This window comes from Silene latifolia, chromosome 5, assembly GCF_048544455.1.
Source record: "Silene latifolia isolate original U9 population chromosome 5, ASM4854445v1, whole genome shotgun sequence".
Lineage (NCBI taxonomy): Eukaryota > Viridiplantae > Streptophyta > Magnoliopsida > Caryophyllales > Caryophyllaceae > Silene > Silene latifolia.
Window position 1 is genome coordinate 10,155,560 of NC_133530.1, and position 27,230 is coordinate 10,182,789.

The 27,230-nt window shown below is 43.1% G+C and overlaps 1 protein-coding gene and 1 pseudogene across 1 annotated transcript; both read right to left on the reverse strand.

Moving 5' to 3' along the window:
* Positions 1 to 91: 91 nt before the first annotated feature.
* Positions 92 to 25,594, reverse strand: LOC141656669 (putative F-box/LRR-repeat protein At3g49150). Its single transcript, XM_074463645.1, has 4 exons — positions 25,138 to 25,594; positions 1,683 to 1,753; positions 700 to 1,555; positions 92 to 587 (listed from the first exon to the last, which is right to left on the reverse strand). Exons 3-4 carry the CDS (start codon positions 1,546 to 1,548, stop codon positions 129 to 131), a joined length of 1,308 nt encoding a protein of 435 aa, XP_074319746.1. The 5' UTR covers positions 1,549 to 1,555; positions 1,683 to 1,753; positions 25,138 to 25,594; the 3' UTR covers positions 92 to 128.
* On the reverse strand, positions 5,843 to 10,458 carry LOC141654805 (acidic endochitinase-like; annotated as a pseudogene).
* Positions 25,595 to 27,230: the final 1,636 nt, after the last annotated feature.

The window sequence follows — 27,230 nt, forward strand, 5'->3', positions numbered from 1 at the left end:
TTAAAGCTAAATATATGTAAGATTATTGAACGAAAATCCCGCCGGAGGACATCTCAATTCTCAAGTCTCAACCATTACAAAACAAAAGCCCTATTCAAATTCAAATTAAACCTTTTAAATTAAAATTACTATATACGAAAGTACGTCACTTTGACATTGGGTGATGCCGAACAAAACTCCGATACACAATCGACGACAACCCGTTCTTGTTCGGTTGAATCCAGCTTTGTACTAGAATAACCAATATTCAAGTTGATAAGGACCGGTAAGCACGGACGAATAGACCTCAACAATTGCAGACCGTGATAAGATTCGCCAAGCAATACAAACGACAGCCTCCCAAGTCGGTCCAGTGTAACGTCTTTGAAAATGAACTTGTCGAAATTGTCATGATGAAGCTCATCAGATTCAGTAGAATAATCTGATATCGACAGCTCTTCGAGGTTTTTAGCTCTTTTAAGCAATAAAATGAGCTCCGGCATGAAGGATGATAATCGAGTTAGACGAAGTCCATGTAAAGTAAGCTTCTTCAATGCCCAAGGCTTACACTCTGAAAATTCAATTGGCTTCAAGCATGGAGCTAATACCTGTCAATATACAATAAACAACCACATAATTAAGGACGACATTCTTTGTAAAATGTATTCCGTATATATGAATGTTAATTCAAATTAGCGATAATAAATAAGTCATATATACCCCAATCGTAGAAGTCATTTCCAAGATTTCAAGGCTAGTAAGGTTAGGTAGAACATGGCGAAATCCATCCGAATTATTGTTCAATTGATGATGCTTGAGGTTAAGGGTAACAGAAGACAAGCTCGTCGTTTCTGAAAAAGAACAGTGTCTCAAGCGACAGTTGTCCATAACAAATTCTTTAAGGCGTGGTGCATCAATTGTAACTGTATCACCATCAGGCCAAACACAACACCAAAAGCTTAAACGCTCGAGATTAGGTGCAATACGCGAGAGGGGTTGAAACAAGTTATGAGGGACTGATAGTGCATAAAGATGTAGCCGGGTAAGCTTGAGAAAAGTCATCGTAGGATGATATTTGAGCGAACAACAATAGATTTCCAAATAAGTTAACTCCGGGAATTGAGTGATAGTCACCGCATACGGCTCATTGACCTGAATATTAACCCTTAATTTGGTGATTGTCGTAGGTACGATACTCATCACTTGATCAAAAAGATCAACAAGTGATAAAGTATTCCTCGAAATCTGTGTGTGCACAACATACAAAACAAACTGGTCTAACAGTCCAGTATGAGTGGACAGTATGCGTTTAATTGTCTTCAGAAACTCGACGACAGTCCCATTATTAAACGGTTGTTTCTTTAGCCAGTAATAATAGGCAATATGATCAAATATAAGGTCGGGATGGTTGCGGAAAATATGCCGCCATTGGGTAGATAGGACACTTGTTCTTGCTATTTCTTCAACTGGGAAGTCCTTTAAAATAAGGTGCTTCAAATCAGGGTGTAATTCACTGATTCTATCTTCTCCGGTTGTTCTTTCCAGTTTTATAGATTTTCGACTCGACATTATCGTACTGCACACGAGAAATATAAATCGTCAAGCTAGTGACAAACTGTTGGGTTTTGAATACCCTATGAGCTCGGATCAATCAATTGCAAGTATTAATCAAATTAACATAGTAAATAAGATGAGTCACATACCTATTAACGCAGCGAAATAACCAGGCGATTAATAAGCACTCCAATTGTGATGCCTCTACCACTGTCAAATCCTGTATGTATAAATCCAATAACCTAGACGAATAATAAGCACTCCAATTGGGATGCCTCTACCACTTTATATACTAGTACCGAAGGGAAGAAAACTAACTTGGAGAAAACTTTTTTTTTTTTTTTTTTTTTTAAGAAGTTAGGTTAGTTTCTTTAATGTTAACCTAAGTGCAGCTAGGCCTAATCAGAGCCCAATTACTGTTATTATTATCAGTCGGACTAATCTCCTATTTACTAAAAGAATAGGTGAAACTTCTATTTTTTCTGCCTAAAAATATTTCCTAAAATGAGTTATATTTTTTGACATATACTATAAATATGAATCATATTTTTTTTTTGGTACATATGGGGGCATAGATATGAATCATATGACTAGTTGAGATCCCGTGTTAAAGCACGGTATTTGTGAAGGTTAAATTAATTAATTTTTACATAAATGAGTTGTAGTTATAATAGTATGTTGTAATGTACTGATTATAATGTTAGTAATATTATAAAAAAAAAGTTTATTATTCAAAGGACTTTTAGATTAAATTATTTTTGTGTGAACCTATTTTACTATTAAAAATAATGATAGCTGACTATGATGGAATAACATAACCTAATATAGGGTCAGTACTATGTTATTATAAAGCGCATATTGACCTTATAACCCGGAAACATATATAAACAGTATACGACACATCTAGAAGGACGATTTACAACGAATTAAAAATACTATTTACCCCTATATTCTTTTTTCTTTTATTTTTAATAGGAAAACTTAGAATTATTGGTTCTTACTCCTTATCCTTTATTAAGAACAACCAATATTAATAAGGATTAGTTAACTTTAAAAAAAAAAAGGAGAATTTATTTTAGAAAAAAAAAAGCAAATAAAATTGAAACCTTATCAGCTCCAACCACCAACTTTAAAAAGAACAAATTAGTATACTACGGGTATATTAAGCGTGAATAATGGCCGTGTTAAGCCTATTTTTAGTTGGCGTTTGATTTGATTGTAATATTTTATTCTGATTGTAACATTTTATTCGGTGGATGCAATCTTTAGTCAATAAATTAAAAGTCATAATTTTAATGTGGGCCCATCATATTTGTCAATCAATTGAGCGGAAAAATTGTTAGCAAGTCTTATTCTTTTAGTTTAGTGGGGAAGTGAATCGATCCGTATTAGCGAATTATGTTATTTGTAATACACTCAACGTATCGTATACGCTAAATAGAGCGAATCGCGAATTCGTATTACGAATTCGTATCGAGCGTATTACGTATCTGGTAACCTTGCGCTAAACTTATTTGCTATTTGGAGAACCTTTTTATTTTGAGGCATACTGGAAGTTTGAAATTTTGATGTAAAGTATTCTATGTTTCTCGGACTCATAAATTTGATAGCACATTTGTGCAACTTCAAGTGTAATGTTTACCGTTGTTCTTATATTTTGGATTAAATTTTATACATTTAGCTGGAGTGATTTGGATTTTTCATGAAAATTTTCAAGTTAATGGATTTCGCATCCTAGATTTTTTACGAAGAGAATATATAAAAAAGCACAAAATAACAATAATAATATCACATTTTTATATTGGACATTAAAACATGTTAGCTTGTATAGTTGTATAAGATGGAAAGATTAAAAAGAGCAAAGTTGACACGTTTCATTTATATAATCAGTTGGTTTTTTTACTTAGCTTTAATCAAATTCAGTTTCAATGTCAAAATTTATTTATACATCATAACTAATTTTTGTACGTTAATTAAAATGGCCTTGGTATCCTATACGATTTTGGAGATTTTATTTGTATTAATTATACTCTTTATTTATATTCTATATTCTATATTATACTTTATACAAACACTATAATATATAATATTTGGAGCCAGAACTTTTCTGTGTATAGAAATATAGGATACTGAATATTTTATTTGTGGCAAAGATTGCGCCTATAGTTATGGAAATTCTATTATTATTAAATAAGGTAGTATTAATATAAAATATCAATGTTTGAGGCCTACCGAGTTTTCTTGTTTTACCGAAAAAATTATACTTACACGTTGAATTTTTCGTTGGCCCACTAATGTATTGAATTGTAGTGAATTAAAATGACAAAAAAAATAGGCCCACTTATAGGAGAATGCATTTAGGCAGGAAAAACATTGAGTTTTCTTATTCTTTTAGCTATAGGGGAATGGGTTATAAATAGGCATAATATTTTAAATATAAATACAATCTTATGACGGATGCAAGAAATATAAGGAGTAATTAAGAACGCAATTCAAGAAAACAGATTTAAGGTGGTTCACTTGCGTAGATAAGCCCACAAGTAGAGGAGAGAAGAATTTAATTGATCTCAATTCAAAAAGCAGAAGAGAGGAAAATTTAATTGATCTCGAGAAGTAGAAAGTAAGATTGATAGAGAGTTATGCTTTGGTGATCGTATCGGGTTGAAGCACTCCTTGGTGATTTATTATAATCTGGCTAACGAGAGCTTTGTGTCTGTCTTTCCGAGTCATTGCCTCGTCTTCTGTTGTCTCTTGTTTTCATCCAACACTCCTTCAAAATAGTTACTGTGTAATTATTTTCAAACTTGTACGCTTTATATTTGTAAAGCTATTATTTATGAAATTTCTGTGTACTCGCATTGTGTTTGAGTTTTATAACGTTCCGTCGTTGTTATAGTTCTAGACACTAGTATTTATAACGTTCCGTATTTATAAATGAAGAGTTAAGAACGATAAACACCTAAGAGAGGGAGGGGGTGAATTAGGTGTACCTTTTAAAATTTTAGGGTTATTTAATATAAATACTCCGAACTATGGGTGACCTTCTCACAATACTCCAAAGTACATTTTAACTCAAAATAAAACAAACTATGGATACTATCTTCTCAAAATATACTCAGATGACCAAGTACCTGATTAACCGGTCATTGTCAATTTGCCATCTTATTTTTTTTTTATAATACTAAGAAATTATTTATTTTTAATCATAATCATATAATCCAATCTAACTGGGAAAATGGATCACCCCACCAGCCTTAACAAACCCCTCATCACCATCACCACCAACTAAGCCCCACCTTTGGCAGTGAGCACGGCCAACATGAATCCCATCAAGCTAAGGCGGCGCGACCACTGTATACCACCATCAACCAAGAAACGTCAACTAAAGCGACCACCACAAAAACCCCGCCATTTATCCCATAAACCCAGGCGGAGGATGGAAGATGATATCGGAACGGCGGAGCTGAGGGAGTCGATGACCCGATTCGAGAGAGACATTAGCTTTGACAGGGAGGCGATGGCGGCGTCACGAGTATGCATCAAGGTAGCAACGACATGTTTCGAGGAAGGATTCAGATTTGAGAGTAAGCTGTAGGTGGTGGTGGCGAATTTGGGCATGCTTGATTGAGGCAGGGATTGTGGGAAGTGAGGGTGGAGAAAATTAGTGTTTGGAAGGATTAGGAATTAGAGAAGACGGTAACGGACTTAACTGATGGTGGTGATAGTGGCTGTGGTGGTGAGGTGTGAGGGTGCTGGTGGTGGTGGACTGGGATTTGAAGGTAGGTTAGAGAAAACGGTAATGGAATGGGATTCGAAGGTGATTAGTAATGGTGACGGTGGTGGTGGGGTCGGGTGGAGTGCAGTGATTTATTTACAATGTAATATAAGGAGGTAATTAGTGAGGGAGACGATATTTTATTGTAAAAGACGGAGTATAGTAAATTTTTTTGCCTAAACAACACAATGAAAAGCCACGTCAATGCCACTTCTGCTACACATGGATGCCACATCAATCTTTACCTGATATAACAGGTCAAAAATTGAGTAATTCTATTTTGAGAAGAGAGTGCTCAAAGTTGGTTTTATTTTAAGTTAAATTGTAGTTTAGAGTATTGCGAGAAGACGAACCATAGTTCAGAGTATTTATATTAAATAACCCAAAATTTTATCCTTAACTTGGTTAATTAATTAACTTAAGTAAAGAATATTGAAGTACAAGACTTGAGAAACTTAATTAAATGTAAGTTCACAAGAAGGTACAGTGATTCTATGTCACAAAGATATAGGTGATCGTGACACGTAACTTGATTATGTACATGCGAGAAATAGCAAAGTGGAAGAACGTAAAAGTAAATGAACAAACAAACGACATTTTAAAAATTGGTTCAGCCTCTACTCCGAGGCCTACGTCCAACCGTTATTTTATTGCTTGTTTAGAAATTTACTCAAACTTACTAAACCCCTTACAATGAAAATAACTCGCCAACCTACTCCGGTTGCACTCAAACTTAAAGCTACTCCGCTTCAAGAGTTTATGGGTTCTATTTCAAGGTGTTACAGAATCTTGAATCTCAAAAGTTCACTAAATGAATATGGAGATCACAATTAAGATCTAACACGAGAATCATGGAACAAACTCATTATGTCACAGTACAGCGAACTGATACTTGGAGGTTTTACAGCTTTTTCGAAAACAATTTGAAGACTTTAAAATCAGAAAAACGTTTTGTAAACACTTGAAGAACAAAGCTTTAAATGCACAAATGATTTGCAAGGTTTTTACAATGAATGCTTTGGAAGTCTTTAGAAATAAATGTGACTAAGACACTCTATTTATAGTGGATTTAGTCTTAGGTAAGTACAACTTAGAAAAACTAAATCCAATATTAAAATGATAGCCTTGAGTGATGGTAAGTGTTAGACTATAGGCTTGGGGCTTAAGAAATCAGAAAACTTAAGCTACTACACTCAACATGTGACCTTTAACCAAAATGGCAAAAAACTTTTCTTACTTTAGAAGTTTGACAAGTCTTCTTTGCCATTTTAGTAAAAGTTGTTTGCACAAAACTAGAGGCTTAGTCAAGTGGTTTTGTGACTCCAAAATTTCAGATTGTTTTCATCAAATGTTTAAGGTTTTAAATTTGCAAAGTTTTAACACTTAAAACATTTTGGTCGAAAATCTTCCTCCGTACGGTAGTACCAGAAACCACAGTACAGCGTACTGTTGCATGGTTTTGCCATTACTTGACTTAAATGAGAATGTTGCACTTACTCTTACATTTTTCGACTAAGGCTTAGAAAATATCATTGTCTTGACTTTCTTGATTATCTTGATCATCTTGAATCATTGTTGAAAGTCCATTTGATTGCTTCAATCACTAATCATTTCAACTAAGAGCAAACAATCAAATAACAAAGGGACTTGGCATCATCAACACAATGTGTTCTAACAATAAAGTTCCGTCTTTGTTCGCTGAGGGTACTGGAATATGATGACTCGAGTCGAGGCCTTAGATACTAACCTTGATGGAATTACCATAAGTGGTGTCAAAGAACCTAAACCAGAGCATCACCCCTCTGTACTTTGGCGATGATTTAATTGTCATTAATACTTGAGATATGAGAACTTGAGGCGGAAAAAAACCCGTTATTGGCAGCAGGAATGCCGAGGATACTTGGCCAGCATTGACAGTAGAGCACTTACTCCAGGAGCTATTGTATTAACAAGCAGCCTTAGGGTTGTTATAAAATTGAACCCAAACGAAGTCGAAAACACCGGTATTGATGGCAGGAGCTAAGTCTAGAACGGCGCTTCCAAAAGGACGGGAGTTTTAGGTTCCGCCTAAGAAGTAGTTCCAAAGGAAGGTTGCAACCTATGGACAGAAATCAACAAAAAGTAAGTCCTTAAACCGTCTTAATTACAATAATTATACTATCTACTCCGTATAAAAGATTAAAAAGAAGTTACAGAAGGGATTAGGTAGGACCTGTTGTGCGTCAGAAGGCGAGGAAAGGGAGTAAGCGCCAGCAGCGCCACCCAAAGAGAGAAGTACTTTGATACCGCTACTTTGGCAACCAGTAATATCATTTCCGATGCTACTGCAACTTCCTGCAATATTTGGGCTGCAGTGACCAGCCAAGTTCAATTGAGGCGCCTTACCATTTCCAAATACATTCAGATTTCCTATATATATTGATGGGGCATATTCTGCACCGCTGACCAAGTCAACATATTGAGCAAGGTCAAAGATATCCACAGCAAGTCAACGACTTAGACAGCCTAGCCGATGCAGCCCATCGGCCGGTCAGCCTGGGTCTCGGCATGACAACTTGCCAGCCGGGACACATACCCGCGTACTCATATCCAAGACCCCTCGGCGGTGAGTCGACAGGGCCCGCCGGCCTGCCATAGGTCCCTCGGCCGAGGGGTAGATCAGTCTTTCCACCTGCTAGCCACTTGGCCACTTGGCCACTACGTGACAAAAGGTGAAAGCCTATAAATACTCCTCAACCTTCATTGAGGAAAGGATGCAACTAATCCACAATCTAACCTAAATACACTATTCATCTGGTAATATCTTCCTTATCTCTCTACAATATACATTCAGCCAAGTAACAACTTATCCCTTAAGTTTACTGACTTGAGCGTCGGAGTGAGTACGCTTGGCACAAAGCCAAGCCCTCGCCTCGTTCATTGTTGCAGGAGAGGCCGAGAGGAACGATTAAGACCAAAGGAGAATCCAACTCAAGACATCATTCAACAAGCCACGGTGGTAACTATACTTGCTCCGGAATTACACCCGAACAATTGGCGCCCGTCTCGTGGGGAAGATACTAGAAGCTAGTCACATTCATTCCCAAACAAAAAAAAAACACACAAAAACCCACCCAAAAAGCTAAGAAGATGTCGAAACAACAAGACGCAGTCGTCACCGACGAAACCGCATTTTACCAAGATGATACCTTCAACAATTCTGGAGTCGTGCAGCCCTCCACCGGCGGAGTAACCCAACCGGAGTTCGGGATGCCAATAATACCGGACACGCCGCTGCCAGCCAACCAGGTCACCATCATGGGACACGTGGTTGACATAGCGAAACTGAAAATGGTCCTGGACCTAATTAGTAATGCGCCTGCTCACACTGTCACGCCGACAAGAGCGGCGGAAACCGTCCAGGAGACCAGGGCCCAAAATGTGACTCCGAGAAATTTGAACGGAGCACTAGGAGAAGCCGACCCGCCAAGTCGCCGGGGGAGCCCAAAGTGGGCGTGGTAGACCTAAGTCCTTCCCGCTCATGGGGGACAGCGTCCCCCGCAGACGAACGAGGTTTACCCCAAAGGAGCCAGAGGAGCCCGACTCAGCAGAGTTGGAGAAGAAGTCCAAGTCGAAGAAGGAGCCCCTCCCGCTACGAGGAGAGGAACCGGATTAGGAATACGAGGAGCCGATCGCCGCGTGTCGTTCGGCATGTGATCAAACAGCCCCTCAGCGCCTACGTCCTAGAAGTCCAGGTGCCAACTAAGCTCAAGCTGCCACCCATATCATACAAAGGGGAAGGTGATCCAGTCGACCACGCTGAGGCTTTCGAGTCTCACATGTCGGTATGGGAACAGCCCGATGAGGTTTGGTGCCGAGTCTTCCCAACAACTTTGCATGGGATGGCTCAAAGTTGGTACAAGGGGCTTCCCGACGGCTCGGTATACTATTACGCCGACCTAAGGGACGCCTTTCTAGCCCAGTACTCTTGTAACAAGAGAAGGGCCGTGGAGACATCGGACCTCCTAACTATCAAACAAGAGGGGGGCGAGTCTCTACGAAGCTACGTGAAGAGGTTCGACGGAAAGGTCCAGCAGATTCGAGAAATTAATCCCGAACTAGCGGCTTTCGCGCTGATGAAGGGCCTCCCAAGGGGAGATTTAAAAAATGAGCTCATCAAGTGCGGAGGCCTGGGCTTGGATGCCGCCAGGAAGATGGCTGACCAGGCCATCAAGGTAGAAGACTATCACAAGACATGGTTAGGCCCCAGCGAGGCCGAGCACTCAGAAAAGAAGAGCCGCCGGGAGGGCAACCCGGATGAAAGACGCCGTGACAACAATGGGTCACGGTCCGACGAAAGACGCCGTGATAATAATAGGTCACGGTCTGACAAATCTGCCAGGAGACAGGACTCGGCGGGCGCCGGGTGGAGTTCGGGAGCGTGCTACAACAAACGGTACGATGATCACACCCCCCTAGTCGTATCGGCCGCCGAGGTATTCGCTCTGAGCAAGAACGAAGGCCAGAAGTGGGAAAGACCCCCTAGGCCGAGGAGTGACGGTGACACGAGCCAATACTGTGAGTACCACGGCCACACCGGACATTTAACCAACGACTGCCGACATCTGAAGAATGCCATTGAAGAACTGATCCGGAAGGGGAGCCTCGGCAAATATGTTGCCGGGGGCCAAAAACCGGATGCCGGCGGGTCAAACAGCAAGTCCGTCTCTGAACGGATAGGAGTAATCCACGTTGTCGTCAGAGGCAACGGGAACGATGGGTCCGCTCATGGGCACAAACGGCAACTGAATGAACCACATCAGGCCATCAACTTTGTGCCCAACACAGCCGCCCCCGCTCCCAAAATCCCCGATATGACCATCGGGCAGGAGGACTACAAGGGAGTCATCGCTCTTCACAGCGACCCACTTACAGTCCACCTGGACATAGCCAACCATTTGGTAAAGGGGTGCCTGATCGACACAGGCGCCTATACGAACATTATGTACAAAGAATGCTTTCTCAGCCTCGGGCTGAGGGTTGAAGATTTGAGCCCCTGCACCAACCCGTTGTACAACTTTTTTCTGGGGGACGACTGGTACCCCCGGGTCGATCAGTTGCGGTAAGGTTCGGCGGGGAGGTGCGACCAAGAACGTTATGTCCGAATTCATTGTCATCGACGGCACGTCTGCCTACAACGTTCTCATAGGTCGGGTCACGTTGAGCGAAATCGACGCTGTGATATCCATCCGGGCCCTGACATTGATATACGTCTCGGACCGGGGGGAGGCACATAAACTCACCTCGAAGAATGAGAAGGATCCCGACGTATGGGAGATACACACTAACGGCCTTTCTACGACGGATAGCTTGGAAGCCAGCGTCGTTATTATTAGCCCGAACGGAGACGTGTTTGAGCATGCCTTGGAATTTACCTCCTCGACCTCAAACACCGAATCCAAGTACAAGGCAGTGATAACCGGAGTCAGGCTAGCCAGAACCGCCGGGGCAGAGCATGTCGTGGTAAAAACAGATTCGCTCTTACTGACCAACCAGATCAAAGGAGAGTACAAGGCTCGGGACTATAGGACGACGAGGTATTTAGAGAGGGTGAGAGCCGGCGCTTCAAAATTAAAATCCTTCCAGATACAGCACACTCCCAGGTCCGAGCACGACCGAACCATCAGCATGGTCGAAGGAGCAGAGACCGAGGAGGTGGAGATTGACCCGAGCCGCACCGTAACCGCGGTGTCAACTGGAACCAAAATTCGAGCCGAACTCCTGGACTCGCTAAGGAAAAATAAAGACGTCTTCGCCTACTCGGCGGCCGAGATGCCAGTGTGAGCGGGAGGTGATTATTCACAAGTCGAACGTACTCCCCACCGCTCGCCCGTCAAGCAAAGGATGAGGAACTCCTCGGTAGAAAGACGAGGCCATCAAAGCCGAGGTAGATAAACTACTTACGGCGGGCTTTATTATGCCTTGCACTTACCCCGAGTGGTTAGCCAATGTTGTGATGGTAAAGAAATCATCGGGGGCATGGAGAATGTGTGTAGACTTTACCCAACTTAATAAAGCATGCCCCAAAGATTGTTACCCTCTCCTCGGATAGATAGCTTAATCGACGCCACGGCGAGGCACACCATGCTGAGCCTGCTAGACGCCTTCTCGGGATATCACCAGGTATTCATGGCTGAGGAAGATATGCCTAAATGCGCATTCATCACCGCTAACGGCACATACATGTACAAAATGATGCCGTTTGGTTTGAAAACGCCAACGCAACGTATACAAGGTTGGTGGACAAAGTGTTCCAAAATCAAAAAGGGCGAAACATTGAGGCCTACGTCGACGACGCTATTGTGAAAAGCAAGTCCGACAAATGAGCACCGGCCGATTTACACGAAACATTTTGTTCACTAAGGAAGTACAAGATGAAGCTCAACCCAATGAAATGCAACTTCGGTGTCCTGGCAGGTAAATTCCTCGGTGTACTTGTCGGTGCGAGGCATCGATGCAAATCCGGACAAAATCCAAGCAATCCTAGACTGCCGGAGCCAAGGAATCGAAAAGAGGTTATGATGCGACGGAAGAATGGCGGCTCTCGTCCGTTTCATCTCTCGGTCAGCCGACAAGAGCACCCCATTCTTCAAAGTGTTGAAAGGGAATAAAGACTTCACCGGGGGAGGAGCGAGCACGGCTTTCAAGCAATCGAAAGCTCATCTTCGTACTCTCCCAACTCGTCCAGGCCGACATTTGGGGAGACGCTATAACTATACATAGCGATTACCTTGGCCACGGTCGGTGCAAGGATCATCGGGAAGAAGACAAACAGCAACACCCAATCTACTTTGTCAGCCATACGCTGTTACCCGCCGAGAGATATTACCCACTAATTGAAAAAGCAGCCTTCGCCGTCGTCGTTGCCACGAGGAAGTTAAAACCCTACTTCGACGCGCACCCCGTGACGGTCCTAACCGATCAGCCATTGGAGAAAGCTTTGGAAAAATTCGAACAATCCCAAGAGCTCATCAAATGGGCAAGTGGAACTCTCGGCTTCGGCATTCAATACAAACCAAGACCTTCGATAAAGGGGCAAGCACTTGCAGATTTCCTGGCCGAATGCACATATCAAGAAGAGCCAAACCCAGGCGTATGGGAGGTCTACACCGACGGCTCCTCCACGACGAACAGCTCGGGAGCCGGTATCCTTATCATCAGCCCAAACGGGGACGAGTTCGAGTACGCCTTGAAATTTACCTTCTCGGCCTCGAACAACGAATCCGAATACGAGGCGGTGATAACAGGAGTCGAGCTAGCTAGGGCTGCCGGGGCAGAGCACATTGTATTGAAGACAGACTCACTGTTGGTTACTAACCAAATCAGAGGGGAGTTTGAGGCTCGGGACGACGGAATGGTAAGGTACCTAGAGAGGGTAAAGGCCGACATAGCAAAATTGAAGTCCTTCCAAATCCAATGCGTTCCCAGATCCGAGAACAACCGGGCCGACGCTCTCTCCAAACTTGCCAGCTCAACCGTCAAGAATGTCAGCCGAACCGTGCTGGTAGATATCAGGAATGCGAAGAGCATCACTGAGACCGTCGGCATGGTGGGCAACATAGAGACCGAGACAACGTGGATGACCCCGATAATGAAATACAAACTTACAGGTGAATTACCGGAGGGCCGCAATCCCTCGGCCAAAATAAAAAGGATCGCCGCCAGGTACTTGGTGTTCGAAGGGGAACTGTACAGAAGATCCGTAATAAGACCACTCTTGAAGTGTGTCGGTCCGGCCGACGCAGAATCGATACATCGACAGAGATTCACGAAGGCATCTGTGGACACCACATGGGGGCAAGAACGCTAGCCCACAAAGCTCTCCGAGCCGGCTACTTCTGGCCCACCATGCTTCAAGATTCCAGAACAAAGACCAAGAAGTGCACGAACTGTCAGATGCATGCCCCGGTGATACACGCTCCCTCCAGGGACCTACAACCGGTGCTTAACCCTCCTCCTTTCGCACAATGGGGGATGGACATGCTAGGGCCATTCCCAACGGCCTCCGGAGGAAGGAAGTTCTTGATCGTCGCTGTTGATTACTTCACCAAATGGGTCGAAGCTGTAGCAGTACCGGCGAAGACCACAGCGGCCGTCAGAAAGGTAATCTGGGAAAATGTTATAACTCGTTTCGGATTACCCCAAGTTATAGTATTCGACCACGGCCGAGAGTTCTGGAGTGACCTGATAATGAACTGGTTAGAAGAGCTTGGCATCAAGTTTGCATACTCCTCCGTCTGCCACCCACAGAGCAACGGACAGGCGGAAGCAGCCAACAAAACAATCCTCAACGGTTTGAAGAAGACAGTCGAAGACCTCAAGGGAAGGTGGGCCGATGAACTACCCGGCGTCTTGTGGTCCCTTCGAACCACGGAGAAAGAAGCAACGGGGTACACCCCTTTCCACCTAGTCTACGGTTCCGGCGCCCCCAAAGCAACGGTGCCAACGTTCAGAACGGCTACCTTTAACCCAGTTGAAAACGAGGAAGGCCTGAGAGCTTCCTTATACCTAGTCGAAGAAAGCCGAGATACAGCACGCCTCAACTTGGCAGTATATCAAAACCGGATGAAAAGAGCCTACAACCGAAGAGTCCACAAAAGGGACCTAAGAGTGGGAGACCTAGTCCTAAGGAAGTCGGCTGCCACTAACAAAGGAAACATTCATGGTAAACTGACGGCCAACTGGGAGGGTCCCTATAAGGTAGTTGAAGAGATGAGGCCGGGCACATACCGGCTGACAGATATGGGAGGTGTGCCTTTGATGAGCCATTGGAACACCGATAACTTAAGGAAATACTTTGTATAGCGGCGGAGGTGTCCAAACCCATTGTGGACACCCCAACGCACGATCATAACAAGCAAATGAATCACCCAAGTTTTCCATCGAAGTGTTTGTCCTCTCCATAATTGCCACCGGGCGGTCACTCGAAGAGAAGAATTGCTATCGAGCCATAACCCCGATTACCTCGGCCTTAGCCGAGAGCGACGGGGACACAATGACCGATACGCCAGAAGAATTGCTATCGAGCCATAACCCCGATTACCTCGGCCTTAGCCGAGAGCGACGGGGACACAATGACCGATACGCCAGAAGAATTGCTATCGAGCCATAACCCCGATTACCTCGGCCTTAGCCGAGAGCGACGGGGACACAATGACCGATACGCCAGAAGAATTGCTATCGAGCCATAACCCCGATTACCTCGGCCTTAGCCGAGAGCGACGGGGACACAATGACCGATGCGCTAGAAGAAATACTAAAGACGTTACACAGTTGAGATATGCGTTCAAACTGACTCGGCCATGCCGACGGTAAAAACGAAGGCACTCAATTAACAACGCAAGAAAATAAGTAAAGGTTCGTGACCAAAAGTCCCGGCCAAGCCGAGGACCAAAAGATAAAACTTTATTGAAAATGATTGCAAGGAGAGTACAGACGACGGCCATCCCCATGAGGATAGCCTAAACTCTACCTACCAAAGCTTTACAAAAAGCGAGGAAACAAAAAAACAAAAGGTTACAGACTTAGGATTTGAAGCGCCAAAAGATGGCAGGGAGAGAAGGCTCAATAATTGGCCCCCGAACAGCTAAAGCTATCCGAGACGCCGGGTGAGTCTGGTGACGACCGCCCGTCTCCCTATGCCTGTTGCTGTCCTCCATCAGCAGCAGCAACTTCTCCGGTGGCCGGCTCAGAAGAGGGCTCGACATTTTCAAGTGCCTTTAGCCCGTCACCCTCCTTCACCTCTGCATCATTGGCCGCCTTGGCCTCAGCTATCTGAGCCGCCTTCGCCGCCTCCATCTTCTCTGCAGCCGCTGCCTCCGCAGCCTCGGCCATCTCGTCCGTAAGCCGGTCAAATTTATCCCACGGGGAAGGAGCCCTCGAACGAGCTTTTGATTTCCTCCCCGGTCGCCTCCTCGGCCTGGTCCCGGAATTGGGCGCACATTTTGGGAAGAAGATCATCTTGAAGCATTTCAATATCCTTCTCCCTTTGAGCAAGGGTAGCTCCGCGCGTCCTGAGCACCTCCGCCTTTGTTGTCGAAAAAAATCCTTCCACTTTTCCCCTTGGCAACCGCGGCGTCATAAGCACCCTTATACCGTCCCGCTCCTCCATCATCTTGCAAAGGCGGCGATCAGCGTCCTCAACTTTGGCCCTCTCGGCCGCCACCGCTTCTCGCCTCCTCCACGCGCTTCTTGGCGGCGAAGAGATCCACTTAGCCTTCGCGGCTTCCCCCTTGCGGCAGAGGTCAAGTTTAAGCTTCGCAATCGCCGGCGCACTTGGGCCATGGTTTTCTCCAGCTCCGTGATGTAGGAGCCGGCTTGTTGGGTCCACTTCGCCAGCCTCTTATACAATTTCACACCCTCCGCCACAAGATCGGAGGCGTAAATCTTCTCGAGCCGAGGAGTCAACGATGACATTTCCACCCGCCTTCTCAATAGCCTTCTCGTGTCGCTTCGATGCCGTTCGCAAGAACGACGGTTGCCGAGGAGGATCTACAAAAATTTACACAGAGCATCCATGTCACCTTGCATTGACACATCGTAAAGCCTGTCATCCGGGATGTCCAATAACCGCCTAAATCCGAACCACAAGTTAGATCCGTACAGCTTTGGACCCTTTTTGTTCGAGGGCCTACTGGTCGGGGCTTTCTCCCTACGACGGTGGAAGCAGACGGTGGCTCTTTCCTCTTCTCCCCGGCAACGGTGGAAGCAAGCGGTGGCTCCTTAGCAACGGTCACCGACCCCCCAAGAATATCAACGACCTCCACAGCTCCTTCAACCACCTGGGTCGAAGAGGAGTCGACCTGACGCTTTCGCCAGCCGACGCCGCTTTCTTTGCTCTCTTCGACGCCACCTAGAACCCGCGCTTGGGCGCCGTCGATCCAAGTGACTTCACTGTTTGTCCATAAGCTCGTTGGGAGCCGGTCTACGATCACCTTTTTCACCGTAGGATGCTTTGCTCAACGACCTTCCCGTCCTTATCAAGGCCTAACCTCTTCAAGGTACTCTCGGACAGATCCTGGCCAAACCGGTCTGCAAGAAACCAAACAAGAATTACATGAAAGAAATAAAACATGGATCTAAAAACAGAGCATAACAGTAAAGATGGGCCTCACACCGACCCCACTCACCCTCGGGCCGAGGGCCTTCGGATGAGGCCGACGTGGCAGAAAGCACTCATCTTGAAGAATAATCCGAGCCTGGGGCAGCCATCCCTTCTCGCCAAAACAACAGACGCCCGCTTCTCATCCTCGCAAGGGAACCTTCAAGCGTCCATTTTAGCTTTCCCCCGGGAGGTACACTCCTCATACTCTTCCCGGTTCTCACACCGCAAGTAAACAGGGCTCGAAAGACCGGGCAGGGGTAGTCCTCCGCACTTGAACATACACCCATCGCCGCGCCGCCTTTGCAAGAAGTAAGTTTGTACACGGAGGCGAAGCCCGGCTCCGCCGCACGCTATACCAACCCACTTTACCGATTGATTGACCGGCGAGATGATGAAGGCGGCGGAATAAGTTGACCGTCGGGATCTCCCCCTAAAAAAGGCAGCCACACAAAGCCAACTATCGTCCTCATGGCCAGCGGATGTAGTTGGGCCACCGCGACGTTCATAGCTTTGATAATGGCCATGACGTATTTATTCGAGAGGAAACCGCAGCCCATACTCCGGATGCCCGATGTACACGCCGTGTGACCTTGGGGGCAACAGACGCCCGACCCTTTTTTTAGGAATAACGATCTTGTACCCCTCACCGAAGGAGAAATGGCCTCCGTAAAATGTCTCGCGGAGCAATCGGCGAACTTATGGAACCAAGCATGGTCAAGACCCGCCGTGCGGGGCTCGCCATGATCCGGGATGGACACCTCCCACCATCGAAGGAGTCCCCTCATCCTCGTCAACATCGTCACCCTCATCCTCCCGTTCCTCCGCACTGGTGGATCGACTACGGAGAAGGAGACCTAGGGCCCCCAAACCTTATCTAATGGCGTCTAGTATCTCCTCCCCATCAAGATGCAACGGAACCCTCCCACACGTAAGTGCTAGTCCTTGGCGTCGGCAGAAGACATAATAGCAATAATTATTTAACAAAATAAAGAGAAGAAATTTGTTTGTTTACCTTGAAGAAAACACTCACGAGTAACAACCGAGAAAATTAGAAGACAATGAAACCCTTGAAAGTTTAGAGAGGAAAATTTTGGAGAATGAAATTGGTGGCCAATTTCACGGATAATCGCCCTATTTATAGGGAAAAGCCCATGAAGAAGGACCAATCGAGAATGTACCCATGAAGCGTCGGCCAATCAATCATGCGGACACGTGTCGGACATGCAACCACGGATGTCAATCGTTGCAACAGCTTAGACGCCAATCAATGCAATAGTGACCAAGCGTCTTCAACACGCCTATTCATATCTCCTTGCCTATTCACCTTCCTCAACAAATTCCCAAGCATCTGTTCTCCGCCGGCCACATGATCAACCAAGCTTGTCAACACCGGCTGGGGGCAATCAAAAGCACACGGCGCTCACAACCTCGGTCTCGGCCAAAGACCACTTTCTTTTCCACATCTGATGTCCATTACACATCCATGTGGAGGGGGATATGGTACGGCATAAGCGAGCAGCACGCCGGGGCAATCAAAAACTACTGACTCTCAACCCCTTGCCTCGACCAGCGTCCCTTTCTTTTTCCACATCGGATGCCCAATACACATCCATGTGGAGGGGGGATATGGTACGGCCTAAGAAAAACCGGCAGAGGTAAAAGAAGCCGCCGCAGAAGAAGCCGATGCAGAAATTTTTTTACAAATTACTTACGCAGAATATACGCTTGTAGACACCTCGTTTCTACACCTCTCGCAAACCACCCGGTGATGATTGGGCCGCATGTTTGGTACGCGGAATGATTTGTGACAATTCGTAAGATTATCGTCAAGTGATTGCTCAAATATTAATGTCGACCTCTTGGTTGTCCTCTACGCGCCGATACGGTCGTTTTGGCAGTAATTAGAGTACATTTGGAGTCCGGGTCAAAAACCGTCTTCATTTCCTAAAACCGTCAAATCCCGAGTCAAAGCAATGTGTTTGTCTACCTAAGGTTAGGATGTCATAAAATGTTGAGATTATATCTCATTTTGAGTCCCATGTCATTTTATTAGGCTAAACTAAAAGTTTACATTACAAAATGTGCATTTCATTTAGTTAAAATGATAACCCGACCTTTAGGCCCGTTTTACGAGCTCATAACGACTTTTTTGGGTCAGGCCTATTTCACAGAAAGTTCTAGATCTTTCTCTTAGCTTTCCAACGCCACCGAAATCACCTTAATCCGAGTCTTGTAGAGAAAGTTATGCCTAAAATACGACAGGCTGTCAAACGCGTTTTCTACGCGCAAGAAACCTACCTCGAAAGGACGCAGCAAGTCCGCGCCTCTTCCAAGGGACGCAGCCGCCTGCTGCGCCTTTTCCCAGGGCTTTCTTTTTGTCCAAGTTTCCGTGTTTTAACCTAAGTCGGTTGTTTCCGGATCTTTCCTTCCGTATCCTAGTCTTACCCTAATTCCTTCACGTGATTAGTATAAATAGGAGCCTTCGCTCCTCATATTTCTCACGCGAGTGTCCGCCCTTCTCTTCTCCCTTTGCATTCTAGACTTTGTTCTTACTAATTGGCGCCTACGTGCTTGGACTTCCGACCACGTAAGCTCGGATCTTTCCGGGTACCAGCCTCTCCGTTGCATGACCGACCAATTTGACCAACTACACTTAATCAACTTAATTAATCAATCGTTTTCCTCTTACGAGGGCACTCTCTTTGCATTCGCGTCGAGCATTCACTAGTCGATATCTTAGTTCATCTCGTTTCGTCAACATGTAAGTCTGAGGGTGTATAATCCTCTTTTATTTATTGTATTTTATTTATCGTATCACCATTGTAAGATTTATGTCGAAAACACCATTAAAACCGATTTCTAAAACCGTGCTTTAAAACTCGCTTTTGCGGATTTCCAGAGAGATTACAGGTCGAGAAAAGACGCAAAGAATCGCCGCGCTCTTCGAAGGAGCGCGCTTCTCGCTGCGCCTCTTCGTGAGGGGCAGCCTCGCTTCTTTTCTTCTTCTTCGTCCTCTGTAAATTTCGTCTTGCTTTTGTTTATTTTGTTTGCTTGATTAATTCTTCGTTCACATGATAGTTTAATAATCATATGTATATAATCCATCATTCATCCACATGTTTAAATCGTCATAAATCCGACTTAAATCCCAAGTAATTCATATTTGCGGGTTTTCGTCATTCAATTCAAACCCGGGTTGTAGAGGTTCGATTCATTCATATTGAATCTCTGGAATTCGTCATTGGTACATTCTAACCCTTTGTTCATCATATATTCGTCATATATCCGTCATGTTTAGACTAGTTAATTAATTTCAATAGAGGACTCATTAATGTCTTTCACCAATTAATCGTTCAATCATGTAATTAATTCGTTTAATTCCGTCTCATCCATGTTTATCGCTTTTATGACCATCATTCACATGTAAATAACCTATTAATCACTTCCCTCCGAGTAAATATTTTAATCCATCATTAAATTCATCAATTCAAATTAACGATTTGCAGTTCCGGCTTCACAGCCAGAATTCACCCTTGGAAATGACGCAAAGAATCGGGCCGCGCTTATTCCAAAAGACGCAGACTCTGCACTGCTGTTCGGCCGAGTTCTCGTCCCCTCAACTCCGTTTCTGCCTTGACCTAGTTTAATTAGTTTACGTATTAACTAACTATTAACTGTATTATCACCTTCTGATTTGTTCGTAATTCATTCTTTTATTCCTTTTCTCAAATTATCCGTTTTAACGGTATTTTCGACATAAATCGCCTAATCCGTTGTAATTATTGTAATTTTCATTATTGTAATTCTTCTTTATTGTATTTATCGTTATTTCTTGTATCATTTGTATGTCTTCACATGTAATTGAACCTTAAATCCTACTTTGACATTAATTGTATGCTAACTAATTGTTCACCGACTTAGTCTAATCTTCACATGCTAGGATTAATCTATGGATGTTGCATTGCATGCATATAATCGACGATATATCGAGTACGAATAACTTCCCTAATCATTAGTAGAGGCCGCTATCGAGGCGGGCGGGATTAGGTGTTCGATCAATAGAGCTTCCTAATACGTACCCTCACCCCTTACTCCAGATCTCCGTGAGCACCCGTGTTCATTGGCATCCACGAGAGTCATTCTAGACATAGAATGCTAAGGGTAACGATTGCTTAGTGTTCATGTCACTACTTTGTGTCTTGACATGACACGAGGTATTCGAACGGTTCCAATTTCCCATAAAAATTGGTGGCGACTCCATACAAAATGCAAACGCTTGTTTTCGATCCTCACCAAGCGCCCCCGTGGGCGGCCCGCTATCCACAACGCTCAGACGTACATCGGAGCCCATACCACGGCATAGACTACGCTGGGGGCAAATTGATGGGGCATATTCTGCACCGCTGACCAAGTCAACATATTGAGCAAGGTCAAAGATATCCACAGCAAGTCAACGACTTAGACAGCCTAGCCGATGCAGCCCATCGGCCGGTCAGCCTGGGTCTCGGCATGACAACTTGCCAGCCGGGACACATACCCGCGTACTCATATCCAAGACCCCTCGGCGGTGAGTCGACAGGGCCCGCCGACCTGCCATAGGTCCCTCGGCCGAGGGGTAGATCAGTCTTTCCACCTGCTAGCCACTTGGCCACTTGGCCACTACGTGACAAAAGGTGAAAGCCTATAAATACTCCTCAACCTTCATTGAGGAAAGGATGCAACTAATCCACAATCTAACCTAAATACACTATTCATCTGGTAATATCTTCCTTATCTCTCTACAATATACATTCAGCCAAGTAACAACTTATCCCTTAAGTTTACTGACTTGAGCGTCGGAGTGAGTACGCTTGGCACAAAGCCAAGCCCTCAGTTCGTTCATTGTTGCAGGAGAGGCCGAGAGGAACGATTAAGACCAAAGGAGAATCCAACTCAAGACATCATTCAACAAGCCACGGGTGGTAACTATACTTGCTCTGGAATTACACCCGGAACATATATATATTTGTTATTTCCGGTGGCACAAGCAGCCGCCAAGGTGCCTTCACCCGTGTTTTGGCCACAGTACGTAGCGATTCCAGCACCATTGCAGAGACTGACCAATAGAGATGTGAGGATTAACAATGGTAATGCTATTGACCCATTGACTTCAAATTGAATGATTGATATTTTATATTACAATAGCAACATCTATTTTCCGATTATAAACTACGCGAAAGAGATTGTGTCTTACAATAAGTCGACACAAATAACAAATAAGGCATGAGTTAACTCTCATAAAGCGTTCTGGGGAAAGCTCCAAAAGGAAAGGACTCGCTCTTAATGCTCTCTCAAGTGATGAGGAGGATGAAGATGACGAGTTTGCAATGTTCACCAAAAACATTGTTGGCATGATTAATGGTCGAAACTCACAAAGGTTCAATAACTATACTAGCAAACGACGCTTTCCCAAGAGGAAGTCTAGTTCCACTGTTGGTTACTTCAAATGTAGTGACAAAGGTCACCAAATCAAAGAATGCCCCAAGTGGAACGACATCAAATCTAAAGAAAAGCGTGAGTTTGCTAAGAAAGAGTACAAAAGCAAAGTAATGACAGCCATTTGGGGAATGTCTGATTCTGAGGAGGACGACGTCCTTGAGGAAGAATTGGTCGCCAAAATGTGCATCTCCTCTCAAACAAGCAATGATGTTCCAAAGTCAACAAAGAAAGAAAGTGTCAAATGTCTTATGGCTCACTCTGTGGATTCAGATTCACATTCAGACAATGAGGTAAATAAACTCAAGAAAAAGGTTCGATCTTTCTCTAAAGATCACAAAGTTTGTCTTCTTCTAGACCAATTCATTGACAAGTGTCGTGTCCACAACAATAAATTAGATGCTATGCAAACTGAAATTGAAGACATAGCCGAAGAAAATGTTGGTTTGAAAGAATGTCTAAATGTGGTTGATCAATCTAGTTCATCATTGAGTCTTGAAAAGGAGATTAAAAAGCTCCGAAAACAGAATTTGTTTCTTGCTAAAAAGATTGATGAAATACATGCAACAGATCACTGCACTGTTGCATCTGTGTCTAACAAAAGAGATGAGTCCCTCGTCAAAACTATGTCCTCACTAACCAAAGAACGTGACCAACTTTTGATTGATCTATCAACATGTGAAAATGAAAAAGGTGATCTTGTCAAAATTGTTGAAATGTTGAACGGTGAGTCAAGTCATGTTAAAAGCGTTTTAGATCGAGTGCAAAAGTCAAACGATGATCTTCTTGTGCAAATTGAAACCATAAAAAAAGCTGAACAACCCATGCAACATGATGCAATCACATTGCGTCGAATTTAAAGAGGAAATTGAAACTCTCACAAAACACGTGTCCTCACTAACTAAGGAACGTGACTCTCATAATGACCTCACCTTGTGCAAAAGGGATAACAAGCAACTTGAGCAAATTGGTTTACTACTTAGTGATGAAGTAAGACATGCTAAACAAGCTTTCGACAAAGTAGGTCAACTAAATCTCACTCATCTTGCAAAAATTGAAACTTTAACGATTGTAGTCGATGAGGCTAAAATTGTAAGTCTGAGATTCTGATTCTCGTGTTTAGGTCTTAATTGTAATCTCCATGTTCTTAAGTGAACCACTGAGATTCTGACTCTGTAAACCGTTGAGATAAAACTTTAAGTCTTGAAGCGGAGTAGCTTTGAGCAAGAGAAAGTCTTGAAGCGGAGTAGCTTCAAGCAATTGTAACCGGAGTAGGTTGGCGATTTATTTTCATTGTAATGGTTTAGTTAAGTTTGAGTAAATTTCTAAACAAGCAATAAAATAACGGTTGGATGTAGGCTCCGAAGTAGGAGTTGAACCAATTTTTAAAACATCATTTTGTTTGTTTATTTACTTTTAAGCTCTCTTATCATTTCACTCTTAGTTATCAATCTCGTTACCAGTGCTGTGCAACAGTCATTCATATTGTTGCATAGACCTGCTGTACCGTTTGCAAACTTACAATCCATTAAGTTTCTCAAACTTGTACTTAATAGATCTTACCTGTGTTAGTCTCTAACCAAGTAAAAGAGGGTACACCTAATTCACCCCCTCCCCGTGTTTATCGTTCTTAAACTCTTCATCACTGTTGTAAATTAGCAACAATGATGATAACGCTATCAATTATACAAAAATGCTGATATCTTTTCACGTTATTTGTCCTTTCAACATTGCTGCGATTTAAAAAAAAAAAAAAAAAGTGTCTCTCGATTAAAAGAAAAAGCACACTCAGTCGCATTGCGTCTCATCATCTCAGTGTGCCTTGCGCTGTACACCTCCTTAAACTAAGACTAAATTGTTTTCAGACCCAAGACGACACAACTACGCAAACCATTACAGGCAAATGATTCAACTCGATCGATTCACAATGCTCTGTGAAGGTATACTGTTCCAAAATTGGGGGTTAGATATTGTAATTATTAGATAAATGATTAAATTAGTGCATCTTCAACAAACTAAATCTTGGTCTTCATGATTGATACTTGTATGGCCAAGTTTAGCAGTTGTTTAAGTCTTGGTCTTCTGGCGTGTAACTTAAGCTAGACTTTTCAACAATGAGTGATACACATTTTCGCTTAAACTCCCTGCCAATGCTTAAGGCTTAAGCTAGTCTTGGTCTTGTGGATCACACAAACTTTGTAGAGACGGTCTCCCACTAAGTTATTGAGATACCATTTCATCGTACGTTGTTTGTGGTAGAATACTTGTCTCCTATTCTTTTGATTGCAGGTTCGAAACCCAATAGGGAGAAATTTCCAACTTTTTTGTTTGTATTTATACCTATCTTATTTTTACACTTATTTTTTGTTGTAGAGTGTAGTAGTTGTATGACGGTATCCTTACATTTTTTGCTACTTGGGCTAGAGGTTTTTATACTTCTTATACAAAATGTCCACCCCAGTATCCCATACTCATAGTCACTTTATTTAATGCACAAAAAGTAAAGTAATCATTGGAGATGCTCTTAGAGCATCCACAATGGTAAGCTAGTTGCTACTAACTTACCTTTGCCACGTCAACTTTTTAAGCCACAACAATTTCAAGCTACAATTTGCTCCAATGGTTAAGCTAATTTACTAGTAGCTTAATTAAACTCACTTAACACACGCTCTATTTTTCTATTGGTTACATTCTTCTTGTAGGACCATTTGAGCTACTAGCTCCATGGAGCTAGTTTATGTAGAGTGCTCCAATGGTTAAACAAGTAGCTTGAAATCTTTTTTATTTGCAAGCAAGTCCTTTTAGGTAACCATTGGAGATGCTCTAATGTCTTAAAAATCTCATAATTTTAAAATTATTGTTGCTTCAAATATCACGAAAAATACGTTAAAATGAAGCAGTTTAGGGTAAACCACGTATAATTATCAATTCCAAGTCTTATATAGCATTTTAGAAAGAAAATTTTTCCAACGAGTAAATTTGTTAGCCCACCATAGATTTGAATCCTGGATCCGCCCCTGGAGGGACGTTAAATTGGAAAGATTTCCAATCTCTTAAGGAATCACACCCCAAAAACCAGTATTGGAGAGATCAAGGTGTTCTAAACTATGTAGTGAACCTATAAATTTGGGTAATACTTCTGGGAAATTATTAAAACTGAGGTCCAAATATTTCAAATGCTTTAAGTTAAGTAGAAAAACACTTAGTGTACCTTCTAGACAAGCCCTGTAATCAATGACAAAGCCAGAAAAATTGAGACTGATGACATGGCGAGATTGGTTGTTACATTGAATACCGCTCCACCTGCAGCAATCGTGAGTGTGTCCCCAATCATCGAGAATCCCGCAACTGTCGACACGAATTTCTTGTTTGAAGTGAAGCAATGCATCTCTTTCACTGTCTAAACAAAGGATGGTGTTGTTATTAAACTTGGATGGTCCAACTTGGCAACTACAGAAAGAAAGCCACGCACTAAATAGTAGGAGGAGAAGGTGAAGGTGATTATATAATTTAAGGGGGAAATAGGCCATCATTTTTATGTACAACTGTTGTGTATAAATATAATTAGCGATTGAATGATGTTTATATAGTAGTTCTAATTAAGTTGAAATTCATGATCAACATTCGTTCCAAATCAAGTGTTGGTCGTTGTGGATAATGTTTCCATGATTGATACTTGTATGGTAATGGTTGAGCAATAAAGTCTTGGTCTTCTATAGTGTAACTTAAGCTAGACTTTTCAACAATGAGTGATACACATTTTCGCTTAAACTCGCCGCCAATGCTTAAGCTAGTCTTGGTCTTGTGGATCACACAAACTTTGTAGAGACGGTTTCCCACTAAGTTATTGAGATACCATTTCATCGTACGTTTACTTTTCGTAGCCCTTTTACTATTGATTCTGATACAAAATATCTCTTTCATTTGATACATATTTTCATAAGAACCGTACCTATTTTATCTTACATGGTAACCGTTTTAATTGTTAGTACCCCATTGGCCCATTTTATAGTATATGACATATGAGTGTATATGAAGCAGGTCTAGAGTAGATTAAGTTGTTAGCAAATAGAACAAGAACATCGCTAATTGTCTCAAGGGTTCCCGCAAATTACGGAATAACACATAAAAATGAGAAATAAACAAGCAAAATTGACATTATACCCACTTAAATATAAATTCCAGGCATAATCATGAACTAGTTGGATGAATAATAAAGGCGATAACATCAAAATGTAAAATTAATCAAACTCAAATAAATAATCACAATCAGGCATATAATCATGAACTAACTAAAGAAGTTGAAGTATGACTTAAATGTAGAAATAGCTATGAGCAACCTCAAGGCCCAAAAAATACTTTAATTTCCCCAAATCTTTCATGTAAAAGCATTTGTTCAAGTATGACTTAAATGTAGAAATAGCTTGGGAATTATTTCCAGCGATGACTAAATCATCGACATACACGAGAATATGCATTTCAACTCCATTTTTGCGGAATGTAAACAAGGAATTATCGGAAGCGCTCATAATAAAACCATAAGAAGATAAAGCTGTAGCAAGTTTAGCATACCAACACCTCGGAGCTTGACGGAGGCCGTATAAAGACTTGCGAAGATGACAAACTTTACCCTTGAACCCTTTATTAAAACCAGGCGGCATGCGCATATACACCTCTTCCGACAAGTCGCCGTGAAGAAATGCATTATGCACATCCATTTGATGGATTTCCCACTTCTTAATAACAACAACGGCTAAAAAAGTGCGCACAGTGACCATTTTGACTGTCGGGGCAAATATCTCTGTGAAATCAACACCCGCTTCTTGGTGATTACCAAGTACCACGAGCCGTGCTTTAAAGCGTTCCACAGTACCGTCAGACTTGTGTTTAATTTTAAACACCCACATACACCCAATAACACCTTTCCCGGATGGTAAATCACACACGGTCCAAGTATTGTTCTTCTCGAGTGCATTGATCTCCTCGGTCATAGCATGTTGCCAACGAGTATCACCCATAGCTTCCTTAAAGGATTTGGGCTCGACTTCACGAGTTAACGCTGCAAGAAAGTGACGGTGTGGACGAGAAAAATTATCGTAATTCACAAAATGAGTTAAAGGATAAACACTACCTGAGACGGAATTGGCGGTGGAGGGTGACCCTTCTAAGGACGTGTTAATGCAATCCCAACTAACATAATCTCGATGATTTTTATTTGGTATTTTATCCCGCTTTCCACGCCCAAGAACCTCGTCACTCGGATTTTCCCCAACTGGGTCTGTATGTGGTGAAGCCGCAGTACCC